Here is a 19,291-nt window from a genome sequence, read left to right on the forward strand (position 1 = left end):
ATGGCTTTCTGCTATGATCAAATGTCAAAACACAATATTTACAAGGTATACGGTATAACCTTATTATGCAATAGCGAAACAATCAGACCCAGGGTCAGTCCAGCCACAGGAATGTGGCTCCATGCTGACTATTTGGAGGGTGACAGTGGGGGGATCTGTTATTACAAGCTGGCAGAAGCAACTGAATATTAAGTCCACAACAGGACTTGGGCCAGTAACATAGCTAACATAATTGGAAAATAATATCTGCTTGGCAGAGATAAGTGTAACTTTATCACCACTAAATGTTTTGAAAACTCTTTGATCTCTGATATGCAGTTAAAATCTCACACAAACACATCAAGTACACAGTGTGCATCAGGCTTTTTTCAAAAAGTGGAACTTTTTGCAGTTTTTCCCCTCATTTTGTATTTAATTATGAGGGTCAAATACTTCCTTTTGGTGAATTTGTATTCACTCATTTGTGCTGGATTATCTTGTCTGCTAGTATCTTAACGAGCACGCTTTTTGATGCACTGAAAATATTTACTACAATATTGTCAAATTGCTTACCAAGTAAAACATCGTACTCTGTTTGGCAGTCTTTTTGAACATATGTTCAATATTATGCGACAATGACGCTGCCGCCAGCTTTCTCTTCCGTCTCTCCTACTCTTTTCGCGCCATACTCACAATCCAGCTGGATGTAGTTGGCCTCACTGATTTAGATTTTATTCGTTTTCGCAGGTGCAAGGGACCATCTGAAAACTTTACTCACTATGCTAAAACATAGGAGATAAAAAAATTATAATTAAAAACTGTAAAATATATTTTCACATTCAGAATGTTATTATAACTTTCCAGAGGACAGACAGACAAATTATATAAGTAATCAATTTTAGAGGATAGAAGGACCTACTACTTAATCACTAAAATTAAAAAAAAAAGATGAAAAAAATTCACAGCCTTTAAAATGAGAAAATATAATTTTTGTGAATTTTTTAGATTTTTTCCCTATAAAATAATTGATTACTGTACTTATATTTGATTATACTGTAATAATTTGCCTGTAAGTAAGTTCATATATCATCAGGGAAGTTACCACAGCCTTTAAAATGAGAAAACATAATTTTGGTGAATATGTTCTAAAATAATATACTTAATATTATAAAATATCACCTGTTGTATGTCTGTCTGTCCTCTGGAAGAACATTCTGTGAATGAATTTTACAGTTTTTTTTTTTTTTTTTATGTATAACTTGCACTTGAATTGAATGAATTCACTGTAATTCACTGCATGTCCTAATGAATACTGCAATAAACCTTAAGTTGTGATATGTTTGTGGAGGTTTTTATTGTTGCATAATAGGTAAATTTGCAGATAATCGTAGAAATCACGAAATCGTGATTTATTTATTTTTTTATCAGACAATAATCGTACCATCAGAAATTCACATTGTGTATTCCCTATAGCAGTGCATAAAATCAGGCAGATATGGGTCAGGAGCTTCAGTTAATGTTCACATCAACCATCAGAATAGGGAAAAATGTGATCTCAGTGATTTGGACCATGGCATGATTGTTGTCAGATGGGCTGGTTTGAGTATTTCTGTAACTGCTGATCTCCTGGGATTTTCACACACATCTCTAGAATTTACTCAGAATGGTGCAAAAACAAAAATCATCCAGTAAGCGGCAGTTCTGCGGATGGAAATGTCTTGTTGATGAGAGAGGACAACAGAGAATGGCTAAAATGGTTTAAACTGACAAAGTCTACAGTAACTCAGATAACCGCTCTGTACAATTGTGGTGAGAAGAATATCATCACAGAATGCTATTCTGAGGTACGGGTTGGTGCTGTTTTGGCGGCACGAGGGGGACCTACACAATATTAGGCAGGTGGTTTTAATGTTGTGGCTGATCGGTGCATTCTGTTATTTAAAGTGCTGTTTAGCTTTGCCCTATGCGAAGGGATTGTTTAAATTGTAGTGTCATTGTGCAGACCCTTCTGCACCCTGTTTGACATGGCAGGGACTCTTGAATTTAAAGGCTGAAAAAGCAAAATAGTGTTTCCCACTTTTCTCTTTGACAAAAGCATTCGGTGTGGATTCAGGGTGAAGGTTTACAAATTTGACCAACAATCGGACTTTTCCCAATATATATTCACTTTGAGTGTTATGAAGTGTGGGGATGAATGATTAATCACATGACTTCAATAGACATAATAACTGAAATTGTGTTTATGCTTCCTCTAAATATAAATTGTTTCTCTCTTTCACTCTCCCACACAAGCTAATTGCAATTCATGTTTCTTCTTTGTTAAGAGAAAAGACATGAGATTGTGCAGACTATTGTAGAAAATCTTGAAAATGTTATAGACAATGGGCCAAATGACCAAAGTTTGCCCAAAAGACATTACATTTCAAGAACACATTCATTAATAAAAACAAAATGCTGTGAAAATGTACCAAAAGAAGGAAAAGTATAAGACTAAGAGAACACCATTTTGACAGTAGCACTGGAATGAAGCTAATAAAAGATCAAAGCAGTTAAAGTTATTAAAGTAATCAAATTATTGATGAACTCGACACATAATTTTGATAAGTTGCACCACCTTCTCAGATCACAAAGTGCTTCAACTTGAGGCATTCCTACACCAAAGTGACTAAAACAAAAATTATATTTATCGTGATTTGGAACCTGCTGTTTAATTCATATTCACTTAGATAAGTGCAGTTGGAATCAAAAGATTAATTTAGCTCCTTGAAGTTTATTCAAATATGCAACGTCCCAATAGCCTCAGAAGAAACGGCATACCAAAAATGTTTCACGCCACTTAAGATGTCTGCTGTTTTCTACATACAGTATATTCTCAAATTAAAACATATTAGCAAGTTTTTGCAATCATAGTTCCATGGCTTTTACACACGGATGCTACAACTACTCTCTTTCCTTGTCTACATCCCATCTCTGGAGTTTCAACTCTGCAAGAAATCAGGACCTTACCGTGAACTTGCGAATGTAATCAGACACACTGAAGCCACCTGTGTTGAGAAGAGAAGATCTGTACAGTGAGGTCCCCATCATCATTGCCCTCTGGATTAGTAGGATTCAGTGTACTCCATTCGCAAAGTGTGCTGCCACAAGCAAACTATTATTCCGCAGACCTGGACTCTCGGGGTTCTGTAACATTCAGGAGTGGACTGATTGCCCCTTAAACACTAACTATCTTATCTCTTTTAGCTCGTTTACTGGGTACGCGCCCCTCCTGATTGTGGAGCCCCGTCAGCACGGCAGTGGGCCCAGAAAGCACAAGATAGCAGCTGCCCTAGATTAGTACCAGTATGCTGGAAATGTGAGTGTCCTGTTTTATTAATAGGGCTCAGATTTGTCTTTTTGTTTTGGGAAGGTCCCCATGGGAGGCCCCAATCTGGCCTCCTCGCTACACAGCCAGAATGGATGGATGGTGATATGATGAGTATCCTGGGGTCTTGCAAGAGTTCTGTCTCCCTTTTACTGATATAAAATACAGGAACGAAAGATTTTGTGTGCTTAAACCTGTGAGGGATCTGGGCCAATATTCACAAGAATATCTTAAGGCTAAAAGTAGCTCCTAACACAGAAACTGTGGACGAACGTCATCAATAGCAATAAGGTCAACTCCGCCTTACACTTATCTTATGGTTTCCTTACTCAAACTTGCTCTTAGTAGTTTTGTGAATAGGTTTTAAGCAAAATCTCCTAGCTAGGAACTCTTTGGATATCTCCTAGTGGTAAGATAAAAATCTTTGTGATTACGGGCCCTGATCTCATGCACTGACCCAATTTGAGATGAGTGAGTCAGTCACACTCAGATGTGGCAACGGGCACTGAGTAGCTAGCTTAAGTCTTTCCTGATAAGGAATTTAAGAGTCCAAGCAGGGAGAGAAAGTGAGTATACATCCATCTGGGTTTGTAACAGCCCAGTGCCAGACCATATGGCAATCCAAAGTACAAGTCCACCATGCTGGATATTTTGTAAGCTGGCTCTGGTTTTAGAAAGAAATAAAGCCTCAGGAGGCTGATGGAAGAAAATGCAACTCTGATTGGTGGCATTATTCCAAGTCTGTAAAGGATTATCTGGGGATATGGCTACTATTGCTAGTAACACCAGTAAGACTGGGCCATTATAAGCATATCAGTGAAGTTTATGTAAAAGAAAATGTCAATGGTTGATAATATGATGCTAATAAAGGATATTCTGGAGAAAAAAAATATTGTGATCTAACTTCTCTGCATAAACATGATATAAGCTTCAGTTTTCACTGCAGGCTTCACTAGAAAAAGTCAAAATGCTCTAAATTGTTATTAGAGGCTGACCAAACATCGTCATCCTATGATTTGTGCAAAGGGCATGTTGAATTATTTGGGTGGTGCTCCAGATGGTACTGAAAATGCTTGAATGTTAAAACAATAATGTGATTCTGTGACGGGGCTGTTGTTCCTGTTAGTAACGGGACAGGTGGCATCAAGCATGGCATCTAACATGACTCACACACACTTTTGTCATCGCAATGCTCTATTATATGACTTCATTGACTCAATATGCACCACACCACAGCCTATACTGACCTTCATCAACATGACTTCTAAACAAACTACATGTAAATGACGTAATAGGTAATGTTAAACAGAGAGGGAAATACTGTGTGTTATATATATGTGTCAAAATGTTATCATTATATCTTCCAAAATAGCATAGCTTCTAAAATTGGTAAGCTTGTTGACTGGTTTTATATGGTTTAAGTGTGTCCCATATCCTGACCAGCTTAAAGGTGTAGAACGCTGTAAATCCAGACAACTGACTAGCCTGGGCTGACCAGTTGTATAAGCAAAAACACTAAAATGCTGGCATTGGCTACCACTATCTTTAAAAAAAAGAAAATCAAGCATGAAAGAGTAGTAGCAATAACTAGGAACTATTTGTCAGGAACCATGATCCATTCTTACAAGGGAAAGTGTGGTATAATGTAAAACATTGAACTTTAGGAAACACTTTCACAAAGCTATGACAACATTTGAATGAGCATTTTTCAATATTTTCTTTCTGAAGTGTGAATTTAAACATTTTAAAAAGCGATATTGCTTCCTCAATCATCTTGGAACATACAGCAGACGCAGTAAGCTTCTGTAATTCTTGTTTGAAAACTCCAGTTGTATTTATAGTGGAGCATTGTGTTTCACTGCCATCTAGTGGTTCTCAAAGAAATCCCAATGTATAATTGACAAAATAGCCCCCTCTCAGGATATAAAAAGACCTAACAATCAAACTACCCCCTCGAAAAACAGACATGAAACTATCTGTGTGTGTGGGGTAGTTTCATGTCTATATATATATATATATATATATATATACACACTTACATACATGCATACAGTGGCAAGAAAAGTTATGTAAACCTTTGGAAATTACCTGCATTTATGTATAAATTTGCCTTAATATCTGGTTTGATTCATCTAGTTACAATAATGAACAAACACAATCTGTTTAAACTAATAACACAAATTATTGTATTGTTCTTGTACATATTGAATACATCATTCACATATTCACAGTGTAGATTGGAAAAACCATGTGACCCCCTAGGTTAATGAAATCAACAAAAGCTAATAAGAGTGATGAGTTTGCAACCCTGGCATCCAATTAATGAAACGAGATTGGAGGTGTGGGTTAGATCTACTTTGAATTACAAAAAGCAATCAAACATTTGGAGTTTGTTATTCACAAGAAGCATCTGCTGACGTGGACTATGCCTCGCAAAAAAGAGATCTAAGATGACGATCAATAATTGTTGCTTTGCATAAAGCTGGAAAGGGTTAAGTTATCTTGAAGAGCTTCAATAATCATCTGTCCACAATTACAGAAATTGTCTATTAATGGAGACGATTTAGTTTTGTGGCTACTCCAGGCAAGTGCTGTGAGCTTTGAAACTGGCAAGCACCAAAGATTTTTAATACACTTTATTAAACACTGTGCCCAAAACACATTGTTCGGGTGAGTGTAATATCGCAGAAATTTATTGATGTAAATTGTTGCCCTAAAACCCACCAGTCAATGGAAACAACTATGTTACAGTGGCAAACTTTTTGATCAAGTTGTTTGAAATTCAGGACAGTAATATTGCTCATATTTTGAAAAAAAGAAAACAGTAGTTTATATTAAGAATTATATTTACTTCATATTATATTTATAGTGAATTATATTTCATAGTGTATTTTTTCTTTTCACCCATCTGTTAGATAAGCACTGCTTACCTTGCATATATGGACAGTAATTCCTTGGGCTACTCTCACTAGAAGAGGCTGTCCAGCCAAATTACTCAAAATGCAGAATGCTAAAAGAAAAAGGAACCCTAGAATGACAGCTAAAGACTTGAAGGAATCATTGGAACTGGTGAACATCTCTGTTCATGAGTCTACTATATGGAAAACATTAAACAAACTGTCCATGGCAAAACACCATGAAGGAAGCCGCTGTTTTCCAACAAAAACATTGATCTGTGCCTGAAGTTGGCCAAAGATCACCATGACACTCCACAACACTGAGAAAATGTTTTGGACTGACAAAAACTAAGGTTGAATTATTTGGGAAGAACAAGCAGCTCTACGTAAAAACGGCACTGCATACCAACATGAAAACATCATCCCAAATGTAAAGTACGGTGGAGGGAGCATCATGATTTGGAGCTGCTTTGCTGCTTCGGGACCTGGACCGCTTGCTATCATCGTGGGAAAATTTTAATTCCAAGTTTATCAAGATATCCTACAGGATAATGTCAGGGTTGCTGTGTGCCAGCTGAAGCTCAGTAGAGGTTGGGTGATGCAGCAGGACAATGACCATAAACACTGAAGTAAATCCAATACAGAATGGCTTCAAAAAAAGAAATCCACCTTTTGGAGAGGCCCAGTCAGAGCCCAGACCTTAACCCAAAAGAGATGCTGTGGAATGACCTCGAGAGCCGTTTACACCAGACATCCTCAAAATATGGCAGAGCTGAAGCAGTTCTGTAAGGAAGAATGGTACAACATTGTGCAGGTCTAAGCTGCACCTTCTGGAAATGCTTGGTTGAGGTAATGGCTGCCAAAAGAGGATTGACCAGTTATAAAATCCAAGGATTCACTTACTTTTCCCACAGCACTGTGAATATTTATAGGGATGTGATCAATAAAGCCATGAAAGATTATAATTGTTTGTATGTTGTTAGCTTAAGCACATTGTGTTTGTCTATACTTGTGACTTTGATAAAGATGATCACATTTTATGATCAATTAATGCAGAAAACCAGCTAATTCCAAAGGGTTCACATACTTTTATATATATATATAAGCACTAATCTGTTTTATTCCACAGCCTCAGGCAAAGAGCCAGGGCCTGTGATTCACACTGAGGAGTTTCCATTAGCTACCTAAATGGTTTTCCATGGCTGACAATAACATCTGCACACAGCAAATAACATTTTAAATGATGCATGCACTATCAAGGGCACAAGGGGTCATGCGCACTCCAGTGTTAAAGGTTAAAGTTATTCATGGGTTTCTTTTAAGCATCACAAGCTCATCTGATATAAAGCACAACTTGCACAGTTCATTTCAATAAACTGAAGGACAGGAGCACATAAAATTATATCAGGGTACATTGCTTTTCAATGACTATGCACATTTTGGTTTCATATGTTTAAAAAGAACATGTGCTCTTTTTAAGGCGGCATCATTTTATAAATGTCAATGTACTGTAGACATCTGTCAACTTCTGTGAGTTTTGTATGCGGCAAAATACAAAGAGGCTCTTAGACTTTAGGCCTGACAGTCTGGTGCACAAATGTAGTTGCTTTGTCACTCTGGTTTTTCTTTCATTAATGCTTTTTGTGTTATGTCCTATTTGATTTTCATTTTCCAAAATGTCTCAAGATGTGATAATGTGAGGAAATGTGTATTATTATTTATGAATTCAAAGCATTCAAAATCTGCCAAATGAATAAATGTAAATGCATACAAATACTGTTTTTCTTTAGACAGAATTGTGGTATTTCCGCATGTTACCATTCAGCTTCTCCATTTCCTGTTACCGAAGATATTAAGGCAGGAACATTTCTTTCCTAACCTCCAGGCAAAGCGCCAGAGCCTGTGATTCACACAGAGGAAGGTTCTAATGGGAGGTTAGGCAAGAGCCAGACAAGATCAGCACCTGATCATCAGATATTCCATCTGCCTTTGACCTTACAAACATTTCAACTAAAAACCTCTTCAGAAGCCAACTGTCCAGTGACTCATCCTCATGGCATAGTTTACAGTCATCACTTCCCTGTGCCACAAAAACAGTTTCAGTTTTTAAAATAATTGCACAGATATATATAGCCATTGGTTTTGGCAAAGGGCATGTTTAGAAAATTGCTCAGTCACATTATCAAGAACAAAAGGTGCTGTAACAGCCTACCGTTCTAGTGCTGCTGGTGGCAACCAAATGCAAATAAAACAATGCATAAATTGGAAAATGCCCTTGTGTAACGAAACAACTGCCCTTTCATTTTATTCTTGACTTGTTTCTACTTTATTGGCCACTTTAAAGTATTGACACTTTGGTTTGCATTTCAATGTTTGCATTTGCATTTAGATTTTAACATGTCTTTGTTTCATCTCTCATCCCAAATTTTATAAAGAGGTAATAATTTTGCATGTAGAATAGGATCATTGACACAAATTTCCACTTTGTTTTTAAATTTTCGCAACAACTCTACTTTGGCCCTTTTTCTTCTCATACACCTTCATTTCCTTGTTTTTATGAAGAGCTACCAAGCCACCGCATACACAGAAGTAATTGCTTTGCAACCATGTTTTTCTTGTGCAAAAAATGCATTGGGAGGCTAAATCTAGTCATTGGTCACACTTTGAGAACACATTTTCATTAATGTGAACATAACGGCTCATGTAAAATGACTTGTGATTCACTATGAAATTAATTTAGGAGCATCTGGACAGGTTATGACATCTATAAAAGGAGCTGCATACATTTTTAATCCAAGAGAGGAAGAACATGGCATCCCTCGGTAGACACTGTAACCTGCAAACAAAAGGAGATCCACAGAGGTACACCAAGCCAAGCTTCTGGAAAGCATATTACCAAAAAAAAACTAAATTCAGGTCCACCAGACTACAACTTAAGCTAAATACATTTCTACCAGACATTTTGCATTGACCTGGATGACTGATAATCCCCTCAGACACAATGGCCTATTTAAATATCCATTACTGATAGAAGTATTTTACATCCACTGCACCCTGATAGCTATACGAAGGTAGAATATATTGACTGCAGAAGCAAACTGTATCATTGTTTTAGGTAGACATGTTGACATTGTGAATAATTCATTAATATGCCCTTTCAGAATCAAGTCAGTTACTGTAAAATGGAATACGGTCCCAGAGATCCATCATCTCTGTGGAAACCAAAGCACACAGGATTATCTGAGGTAAGCTTGTTGCTTGGTGATCAAGCTTTTCGAAAGTAAAAAAATAAAAGTAAAAGACAGGCTGCTGCAGCTGTCTCCTAGGGAAAGTAACAAGTTCCAAACTGGTGACAAAACTATAGAGATATCAAAAGGATCATGGTCAAAATGATAAATACCATGCCTACACTCGTTTTATATACGTTTCTGTCTTAGCTTTTTTTTTTTAAATCCTCATGTATTTTATTTATTTAGCTAAATAGCATCCAGTCCCTTTTTTCTACTGTGAAACATTGCTTGTAACAAACTGATGCAGAGCACAACTGAAATATGAGCTCTACTGAGAGTAACCCCAGGCATTTTTTTCTTGCCCCAAATCCATTTTTAAAGAGGGGAACTATGTAAGAGAAGGAATGGTTGTAATTTACTTCTTCAAAAAAAGCAGTTAAAAATACAGAGAATTCTCACTTGATTTTAATACATTTACATACAGGGTGAATGTTACACATTGTTACCATTTGTGAAATAATAACAAAAGGGAAAAATAAAATATGCACTTAAATTTGCATGGTAGAGACATAATAAATAACCATTTATTAAGCATTCCCTGGGTTTAAAACCTACTAGATTACTTAATTTCATATGGCTCACTGGCACCTAAATAAACAGTGTTATATATCAGCTTACACGTTTTACTCAATGGTACCATATAATGCACATATATTGCTCTTTTAATGTGCACAATGCCCTCACTGTTCACCAAGAAACAGCTTCATTTTTTTAGGAAATTACTTAAGCAACACTTCATACATTTCATAAAATTGATTAAAATATAAATAGAATCCTACATCACTAACATTTACTAGTTTTACACTCTTGTAGAGCAACAGTCATTTTTCCCTCATACAGATCTGCAGAGCAGGTGTCTGAATTCCCACCTATCTGAGGTAGCACCACTGGGCTTTGGCCACAAATGCAGGTTTAAGCCACAGTCATAAGCATTTCTGGGTCACAGTTTTACACCCTCTTTTCCATCAGATATATGGGACACCCGCACACCCACGTCGTGAGAGTCCTGAGAGTCCTGAGTTTCAGCTGCAATTGTTTCCACCACCCCCTGCTATAGGATGAGTCTCTGGCCCAGAATTTTGCGGTTAATCTCAGCCAAGGCCACAGAGAACACAAAAGCCTTCTCATCTGAGAGGTTGGCATAAATGTCAATCTCCTTTTCCTGTTTTTCTGCAAAAAAACAAAACAAAAAAAAAAACAACTACGTTAGACCTGTTAGTAATAAACAGGTTATCCTTTAAAAATAAGAAGCACAGCAGATCTGCAGTGAACAGAAAAAAAATAAAAAAAGGTCACTCCTCTGTGAAAAAGCTGATAATGCATAGATGCTTCCGACACAACAATGATTTATTCAGCAGAGAGCAAAGAAAGGACCGTGTACGTAAATCATTAAACCACAATACAAAAGCCTTGCATTTGGAACCTGTGCACAATGAACCGCATGCCAGCCCGATGACAGTTGAATACTGAAGATTTCCCCCCCTACATTTTGCTTCGGGAGATGCAGTGCCGTTCAATGCATTTGTGATAATGCTTCCATTTTCATTTTTCAAATTCATATTTTTATAACAAATTACATTATTAGCATAACATGAAAACATTTCAATTAAGTGCTTGGTATGTCACATTTAGTTTAAATGACAGCATGAACTAAAGCTGGCATGATCTCAACAATTTGCACAAAACATGATAATCCAGGTTTTCTCAGCGTGATTCTGAATGTTATAAAATTGCTTAATTATTAACCTAGAAAAAGTGCAGAATTTAAAAAATGTCATAGTTTTAAATCATAATTTTTGTACAAAGGAGGTAACATGATAAATGTAATGCATTTGTTAAATTAGTAGCCTTGAAAAGTGCAGAATTCTTCATTTTAAATAATTTTTATTTAAAACTTTATTAAATAAAGCTTTACTTGCAACATACTGGATTTCTCAACAGAGGGCTTAAATGAAAAGAAAACACTTTGTTTTAAAGCTAGGTGTGGCAGAGAATGAGACATATGCAGTTGGATCAGGGGTGACATGCCAGAGAGAGGATTTTCTTCTCAAATAAAAAAAAGAGAATTCTCTAGTTAGACAGTGAAATCAGAGAATGGCATGGTGGGTATGAAGGTCAGTTTAAAGGAGAGGGGTGGTAGGTAGGTCCAGTCATTGTATTAGCGGCTGTTTGCAACATTGAACTCAAGGACACAATTAGCATCACCACACATAGCCAATATTGTCATACTCCTCTTGGCTGCACAGTCCTGCAGTGAGTTTGGACATGGGGCAGATAAAGGAGGGATAGCTGATGATATTTTGGGAAGAGATGGATCCTTTGTCAAAAACAGTAGGGACCAAAAGTCTAAGACCACTAGTAAAAATGCTTCTGCACTTTTATAAACTAAAACAATGTTATAATTACAAATCATATTTTATGCTTAAAAGGTCCAATATGTAATTTTTTTTTGCCAATGTGTGAACAGCTTGTAATGCAACTTAAAAAATGAGCCCTTCCTCGACTTCCTATGGTTGCCTATTAAAGCCTGTAGACTGATTTTCATGCGAAGGGAGTGGGTCACTTTTGTCAGGAAAATCCAAAGGATGTGACGTTTATACGCTCTCCTGAGAGCCTTGCCTCAGACAGTAATAGCTTATCTTCCGCTATTCAACAGAGACAACAGTCTGCAACACTAGGTAACGTTATCTTAAGAGATGGAATCCAGCAAACGACCAGCTCCCAGCACAACACCGACTCCTACACAAACTCAGAGTAAGCCAAAAAAAAAGACATTTATCTACTGAATCCCATCTGACTAAGCGGGAACATGAGTGAACATCGGCAGGGCATTTGATTCCTGGAGAGACCTTCGTTCGGTTTTGAAAAAACTATCCATCTATAACAAGCATTATGTGAGTATGTGTGAAATGAGTATTTTTAATAATAATAATAATAATAATAATAATAATAATAATATATATATATATATATATATATATATATATACATATATATATATACATACACATACATATATATATACATACATACATACACACACTCCTAGGTAGGAACTTTTTGGAGTAATCCTAGTAAAACAAAAATATTTATGAATACGGGCCCAGATTTCCAATGAGGTTCAAACGTGGGACCTCATTAAACATCAGAACAAGGTTGCTTTCCAATGAGTAGCCATATGTTTCAGAGCAATTTTTAGAAATGAATGCCCGAGAACTTGATAAAAGCTTTCTAAATGTAACACACAAAAGCCCTTGTATCTCTTTCAATCTTGAAATGACTCCTAAAGTGCTTTGACCCAAAAGAGGAGTCATTATAAAACTGAGGTAGGAAATGAAAAAGAGCAGAGTCCTCTTTTGGATGACTCAGAATGGAGAAAACAATGACTAAAATGGCAACGAAATTTAAGGAGAAATGTCACACTGATAATCCCCATAAAAGTTGTTTGCAAAGGGGGGAAACCCCCTGTAGTCAAGCATTATCCACAAGAACTATCTAAAGCACATTCATTCAGAATCATTTAATTAGGCTAATTGAGAAAAGGACATGCCAAAACACCAATTCTATTTAAAGGAGACTACTTTTCCCATCTCTTGAATAAGACAATTTTGTTTCGATTTTTTATAAATGTGATTAACCGTTTTCAATTTATAATTACATTATAATGCCCTCAGATACCTTTTTCTTCCTCCTGCTTCTTCAGACCAACAGTTTTTGGTCTACCACGCCCTCTACGAATTGGATCTGATTGACTGTTTGAACGGGATTGTCTCCTATTTTCCATATCATTGGCAGACGTTAAGTTTATCTTCTCTTTTCTGATTCTTTCTGTTCGTCTTCTCTTGGGATCCAATTTGTCTGAAACACAATGAAATAAGATGTATACAAAAGATTCAATTAAAATTCTACAGAGTAATAAAATAATAGACAGTGTGTACATTATTGGGGTTGGTAGTAGTCTCAAACACATCCGCATTAGGGCCCCCCCCAAAGAGAAACTGTCAATCATCATGCAAATATGGTTAGAAAACACAGTCATAAGAAATCACTACAATCAGACCATTAAGGACTAATTACTACAGGAAGTAGGCCTGCATTTCTCAAAGGGAGTTTATTTATAGGGCTCTTCCCCTTCAAATATACATCCTGGAAAACAGGTTCTCACAAACTTGTGCAAAGAGACCTCATCTGAGTGAAGACTATAATAATAAGAGACTATCTTAGAAATGTAAATCTTTAAGAGAAATTATCAAGTTTTGAATAAGCAAGATAATTTGTCAAGATTAAGATTCAACTTTATTGTCATTGTGCAGAGTAAAGGTACAGAGCCAATGAAATGCAGTTGTTTTTGCATATCCCAACTAAGCTGGGGTCAGAGTGCAGGGTTAGCCATGAAACAGCACCCCTGGAGCAGATAGGGTCAAGTAACCCAGAGCCTTATCTGCTGACCTACCACTGGTCAAGGATCTAATTGAGTTAAATGTAAAAAAAATATTTAAAACAATCTATAAATCTTTATTAAATAGTTTCAATCACCTTAGCAGTGTAACAGAATTCTGTTCATCTTTAATATTTCTGTCTAAATATTTATAGAAGCCAGCATTTCCACAGCAGCCATTCAATTCTCAACGCTGTGTAAAGATATTCGTCTGTTCCTTCCCTTCACAGCCCTGCTATACGACTGCAATAATATTAACTCAGGAATCCAGGCCCTGTCAATAACCTGCCCTAACAAGAAGAGCTCAGTTCTACAACCAATTAAGAATGAGCAACTGTACTTCTCTAGAACAATAACAAATTCATAAGTTTGGGATAGGGGCATCCTGTGTAAATATTACTGCACAATATCTGGCTGTAAAATACATTTCATACAACTAAAAGAACCCACACACATATAATTTAAGATTTCATTCGACATTTCGCTTGAATTACAATGCCAGTCAAATTTACCCAGCAGAGGCAGTTTCAAATTGAGGCTCATTATTCATAGCAGAGTTAATAGTAAACCCTGAGAAGAAAAAAATAAAAATAAAAACAGGTTGAGACAAGAGACTAAAATGGAAGCAGAATGATGCAAGGGAAGAGACATTTTAGAAGACACATATTCAGCCATTTACCAAAGGAAAAATGACCCCACCCAACATTAAACATCATATAGGTAAGATCTCACATGACCCCCACATTAACAAATTCCTTATGTGACTTTCGAGGGCCTTATGAAAGCTCTAATTTATTTTGTACAGAAAGAAGTGGTTATATCAAATGTATACTTCATCCAACTATGAAACATTAATATACAATATTTGTGCAGAGCATTCCAATCATAACTGAAAGCAATGCAACAATCACACATGAGTCTGCACTGCCAGAAAAATGCAATGCACAAGCCAGCTGGGCTTTGAACAACACAAATCACAAATGTGTTCAGAATGAGTGGCTGTTTACTAGGTTTCACAACTGTTAAAGGAATAGTTCACCCAAATATGAAAATTGTCTCATCATTTACTCACCCTCATGTCATCCCAGATGTGTATGACTTAATTTCTTCTGCTGAACACAAATATTTTTAGAAGAATATTTCAGCTTTGTAGGTCCATACAATGCAAGTCAATGGGGTTCAAAACTAAGAAGCTCCCAAAAAAACATATAAAGGCAACATAAAAGTGATCTATATGACTCCTATGGTTTAATCAATGTTTTCTGAAGTGATCTAATCAATTTTGCGTGAGAACAGAACAGAATGCATCAAAATTTTCACAATAAATCTTGACATCAGCAGTCTCCTTAGTGATCATGATTTCAAGCTTAATTACATTTCCTAGCACCATCTAGCGCTCTGTACATGTGTCAAGCACTAGGATGCAACTAGGACTGCAATGGCAAATTTGAAAAAGGAGTTACGTTTTGGTCCATTCTCACCCAAAATAGAGTAACCCATTAGTCTTATAGATTACTTTCAGGCTCCATTTTTGCAGCTTCAATGTTTTGGTCACCATTCACTTACATTGAATGAGCCTACAGTGCTAAAATATTATCCTAAAAATCTTTTGTGTTCTGCAGAAGAAAAAAAGTCATACACATCTGGGATGACATGAGAGTGAGTAAATAATGAGAGAATTTACAATTTGTGGGTGAACCAGACTATTTTTTTTTTAATATCAATAGTGCTCTAAGCTGACCTACAACTTACTCTTAAGCTCGTGATCATTTGATGCAAAGCAGATAAACAAATTAATGCAAAAAAACAAAAGTGTTCATTTTAAGCCTTTAATTTATGTTTACGATAAAAATATATAATCAGAATGAGCTTTACTGCCAAGTGTTATCAAGTACACAAGGAATTGTTTTTGGTGATAGGAGAAACAAGTGCACAGAGAGCATAAAAAAGGGTAAGAGTATAAATAGACATAATATAATATACACTGCTCAGACACATTAAAACCACCTGCCTAATATTGTGTAGGTCCCCCTCGTGCCGCCAAATCAGCACCAACCCGTTCAATTGTACGGAGAGGTTATCGGAGTTAACATAGACTTTGTCAGTTCAAACCAGTCTGGACATTTTCTGTTGACCTCTCTTATCAACAGGGCGTTTCCTTCTGCAGAACTGCCGCTCACTGGATGTTTTTTGTTTATTGGCACCATTCAGAATAAATTCACAATCATCCATGCAGTTATCTAATCAGCCAATCGTGTGGCAGTAGTCCATAAAATCATGCAGATATGGGTCAGGAGCTTCAGTTAATGTTCACATCAACCATCAGAATGGGGAAGTGATTTCAACTGTGGCATGATTGTTGGTGACAGACGGGCTGGTTTGAGTATTTCTGTAACTGCTGATCTCCTGGGATTTTCATACACAACAGCCTCTAGATTTTCTCTGAATGGTGCCAAAAACAAACAAACAAAAGCTCCAGTGAGCAGCAGGTCTGTGGAAGGAAACGCCTTGTTGATGTGAGAGGTTAATGGAGAATGGCCAGAAAAATTCACAAAGTAAATCACTAACCCAAGCTGGCCTCTTATCCCTTATATAACATGCTTTTTTAATTTTCCAAGGGTTTTATTTGAGGCATCACTTCCTAAACTTTCACTGTTAAAATTCCATCAAAATTCCAGTTAAAAGCTGAAGAATCCATATAGGTTAATTTGATAATCTTAATGATTGTTTCATTCATTTGAATCTTATGCATTTTGAAAAAGTGTCAATTGATATATTGTGACTAGTTTCTAGTTAATAAGACGGTAGTAGTACAGGGAAGGGGGTGGAGAGGCAGCAGGAACAAGCTTTTTAGACAGGAATTAGGCTAGTTTGCCCAACCCCTCCATTCCTCTTAGCACTACTCATTCAAGCAAACAGCCACCAACCACTGCAACACATTTCAGAATTCGCAACGCATCCCACCGATAGGAAACTTGTCAGCTATTTATTTCCATTCACTAGCCCCATCGAGTCAAACACAAACCGGCAGTTAAAAAAAATAAAATAAAAAAAATTGTGATTCATGATTAAAACCAGAGGAAAAGGGACACATTTGCAAAGTCAATAGGCAAATATTACAACAAATTAAAATAAATTAGATTCACAAATGCAACTTGATAAACAACATTGCAAAACATAATTAAACAATGTGGCATAGGTGTAGATGTATGGGATATTTATGGGCATAAAATATATAAAATGCACAATTTACCCATCACTGGATTTGACCTCTCATTTAATTTAGCATTGAGAAGCTTTCGGCTGATGAAGACATAACCACAAGGACAGGATTTACAAGCCACAGGGATCTGAGAGAAACAGAGAGGCAGAACTGAGTGTGTGTCTTCAATATACACAGACATTAATAGAAAAAATGACTGACAAAGAAAAACTCTTCGATGTTTAGCATTCAGAGGGGGTAAATATTGCCTTTATCAACATCACATCTCTAAATGCATTCTTGTGAAATGATTCGCAATGACGTGAATCCTGTACGTCCAAGGGCAAAATAAACATCGATACCTCGTCATTTATAATGGCAATAGTATTATCATAATCGGCGCGAGCATATAATGCCTCCATCATTAGAAGTGTTAGCTATTATGCCTAAGCAGTGTAATCTCAGATATCAGGTCTCTCCTTGATGTTTAATAGGGTGAACACAAACCGCGTGAATCCTATGAAGAAGTGCATTGTTTAAATACAGCAAGCTGGAATTCCCAACAAGTATTTATTGCAACAACAAATAAACTAAATCCGTTAAGAAAAGGGTAATCTCTCAAAACTAAGTTCAGTTGCTTATCATTTGATACGATGAATAATATCGATAATATCACTTCAACCCACAAATATGTGAAAAGCTTCCCAGCATATTTTAGATCACGTAGCCCAACGTTGTTTTTAACTCGCAATCATGAAATAACTTTGTCTCATTGAAACACAGCGTACTAAACAAAACAAGGCAACGACTGAGAACTTCAGAAAGACACGCATATTTATCAATGCATCTTAAACAACACCTCACCTGTTGGTCACACTCGGGGCATGATTTGGTAGCCATTTTTACTTTCTTCACTTTATTTGTAGACATTTTTATTATAACGCGGAGCCTTATTAATATGATATCCGTCGACCTCGGCGATGAAACGTCTAGCTGCACTAACTAACACACACACTGGCTAGAAGTGCAGCTGATTGGGTTCGCGGGAGCTCAAGCACACACGCGCCAGCGGACAATCACACTACGCACAGTACGCATGCGCGATTTAGAGTTCTGGAAGGTAACACCCCGGCTGCCGAAAGTCTCGCGAGAGCCGTACACGACGTTCACAAACTATGTTTATTTGGAGTCCCACAGACACCATACACCAACTCCTACCCACAAACGTTGCTCTAACGTCATCCGTACCACTAAATCTAACCATAAACCTAACCGTATTAACAGCAACTATGACTCTCGCGAGACTTCTCCAGATCGAGGGTTCCTTTCTAAACACGAGCCTCTTTCCCTGGCTCGCAGATCACGTGAGCTGCTGCCATCCATAAAGAGAATGGGTCGATTTTTTTGTGTATACACTATAAATTTATACATTATGCGTCAAGCCGCTTTGACAGAATGAGCGGCAACGATAAATATAGGAGTAACGATATGTTCTCTATCTATTCCGCACTACGGAGCATGCGCTGTACAGCACGACAGACACATGGCTGAAGAACAATAACTGCTGATGTAGGTGAAATAGATATGCTGCTGATCGAGAAACTGCCATCACATTTTAATGTTGTTCAAATTAATATTTGAAATTGAATAGCTGATGTGTGATGTGAGGAAAAATAACGGTTTATATGAATAATATGTCTAGTAATATGATTCCCTCATACAAAAATTCTACTGGATGGCACCATGTGAAATAAATGGAATTTAAATGTACCCTTTATAATAACATTAAGGCTGTTATGTAAGTCTGCAGCTGTATTGGTTAATGTTTGTGTGTGTGTTAGCGAAGAGAGAGCACTAGATACTTTAGTGAGAATGGTGTTTCATAAGCCCAGTTCTGTAAGTTGCATAATAGTGCCACTTTTTTATGTAATAACCTCTACAAAGTGCATCAGAATTCGCATAATAAGCATTTTAGCACGCTGAGTAAAGTTAATGTGCAGCAAAAGGATCTGATTACCCTTTAATTACTAAAGTAAAAACTAAAATTCTTCTAAACAATATTCCCAACCACCTGGCAAACTGATCCCTGCTAATAATGAAATATTTGGCAGGAGTATTCTG

General features: G+C 36.8%; 2 protein-coding genes across 2 annotated transcripts in view; both read right to left on the minus strand.

Annotated features, from left to right (window-relative positions):
* The window catches only part of mylk3 (myosin light chain kinase 3), a 47,211-nt gene extending 43,981 nt beyond the window's left edge, over positions 1–3,230 (minus strand). The window contains exon 1 of the mRNA XM_052149041.1: positions 2,986–3,230. Within this exon, the coding sequence (XP_052005001.1) occupies positions 2,986–3,069 (84 nt within the window). The 5' untranslated portion in view covers positions 3,070–3,230. The remainder of the gene's footprint in view (positions 1–2,985) is intronic.
* A 6,700-nt stretch (positions 3,231–9,930) lies between these two features.
* Positions 9,931–18,229, minus strand: c2h16orf87 (chromosome 2 C16orf87 homolog). The gene is made up of 4 exons (XM_052149156.1): positions 18,035–18,229; positions 17,222–17,318; positions 13,209–13,388; positions 9,931–10,700 (listed from the first exon to the last, which is right to left on the minus strand). The coding sequence occupies exons 1-4, from the start codon at positions 18,098–18,100 to the stop codon at positions 10,582–10,584; spliced, it is 462 nt and encodes a 153-aa protein (XP_052005116.1). The 5' UTR covers positions 18,101–18,229; the 3' UTR covers positions 9,931–10,581.
* Positions 18,230–19,291: the final 1,062 nt, after the last annotated feature.

Source organism: Xyrauchen texanus, chromosome 2 (genome assembly GCF_025860055.1).
Source record: "Xyrauchen texanus isolate HMW12.3.18 chromosome 2, RBS_HiC_50CHRs, whole genome shotgun sequence".
NCBI classification, from domain to species: Eukaryota; Metazoa; Chordata; class Actinopteri; order Cypriniformes; family Catostomidae; genus Xyrauchen; species Xyrauchen texanus.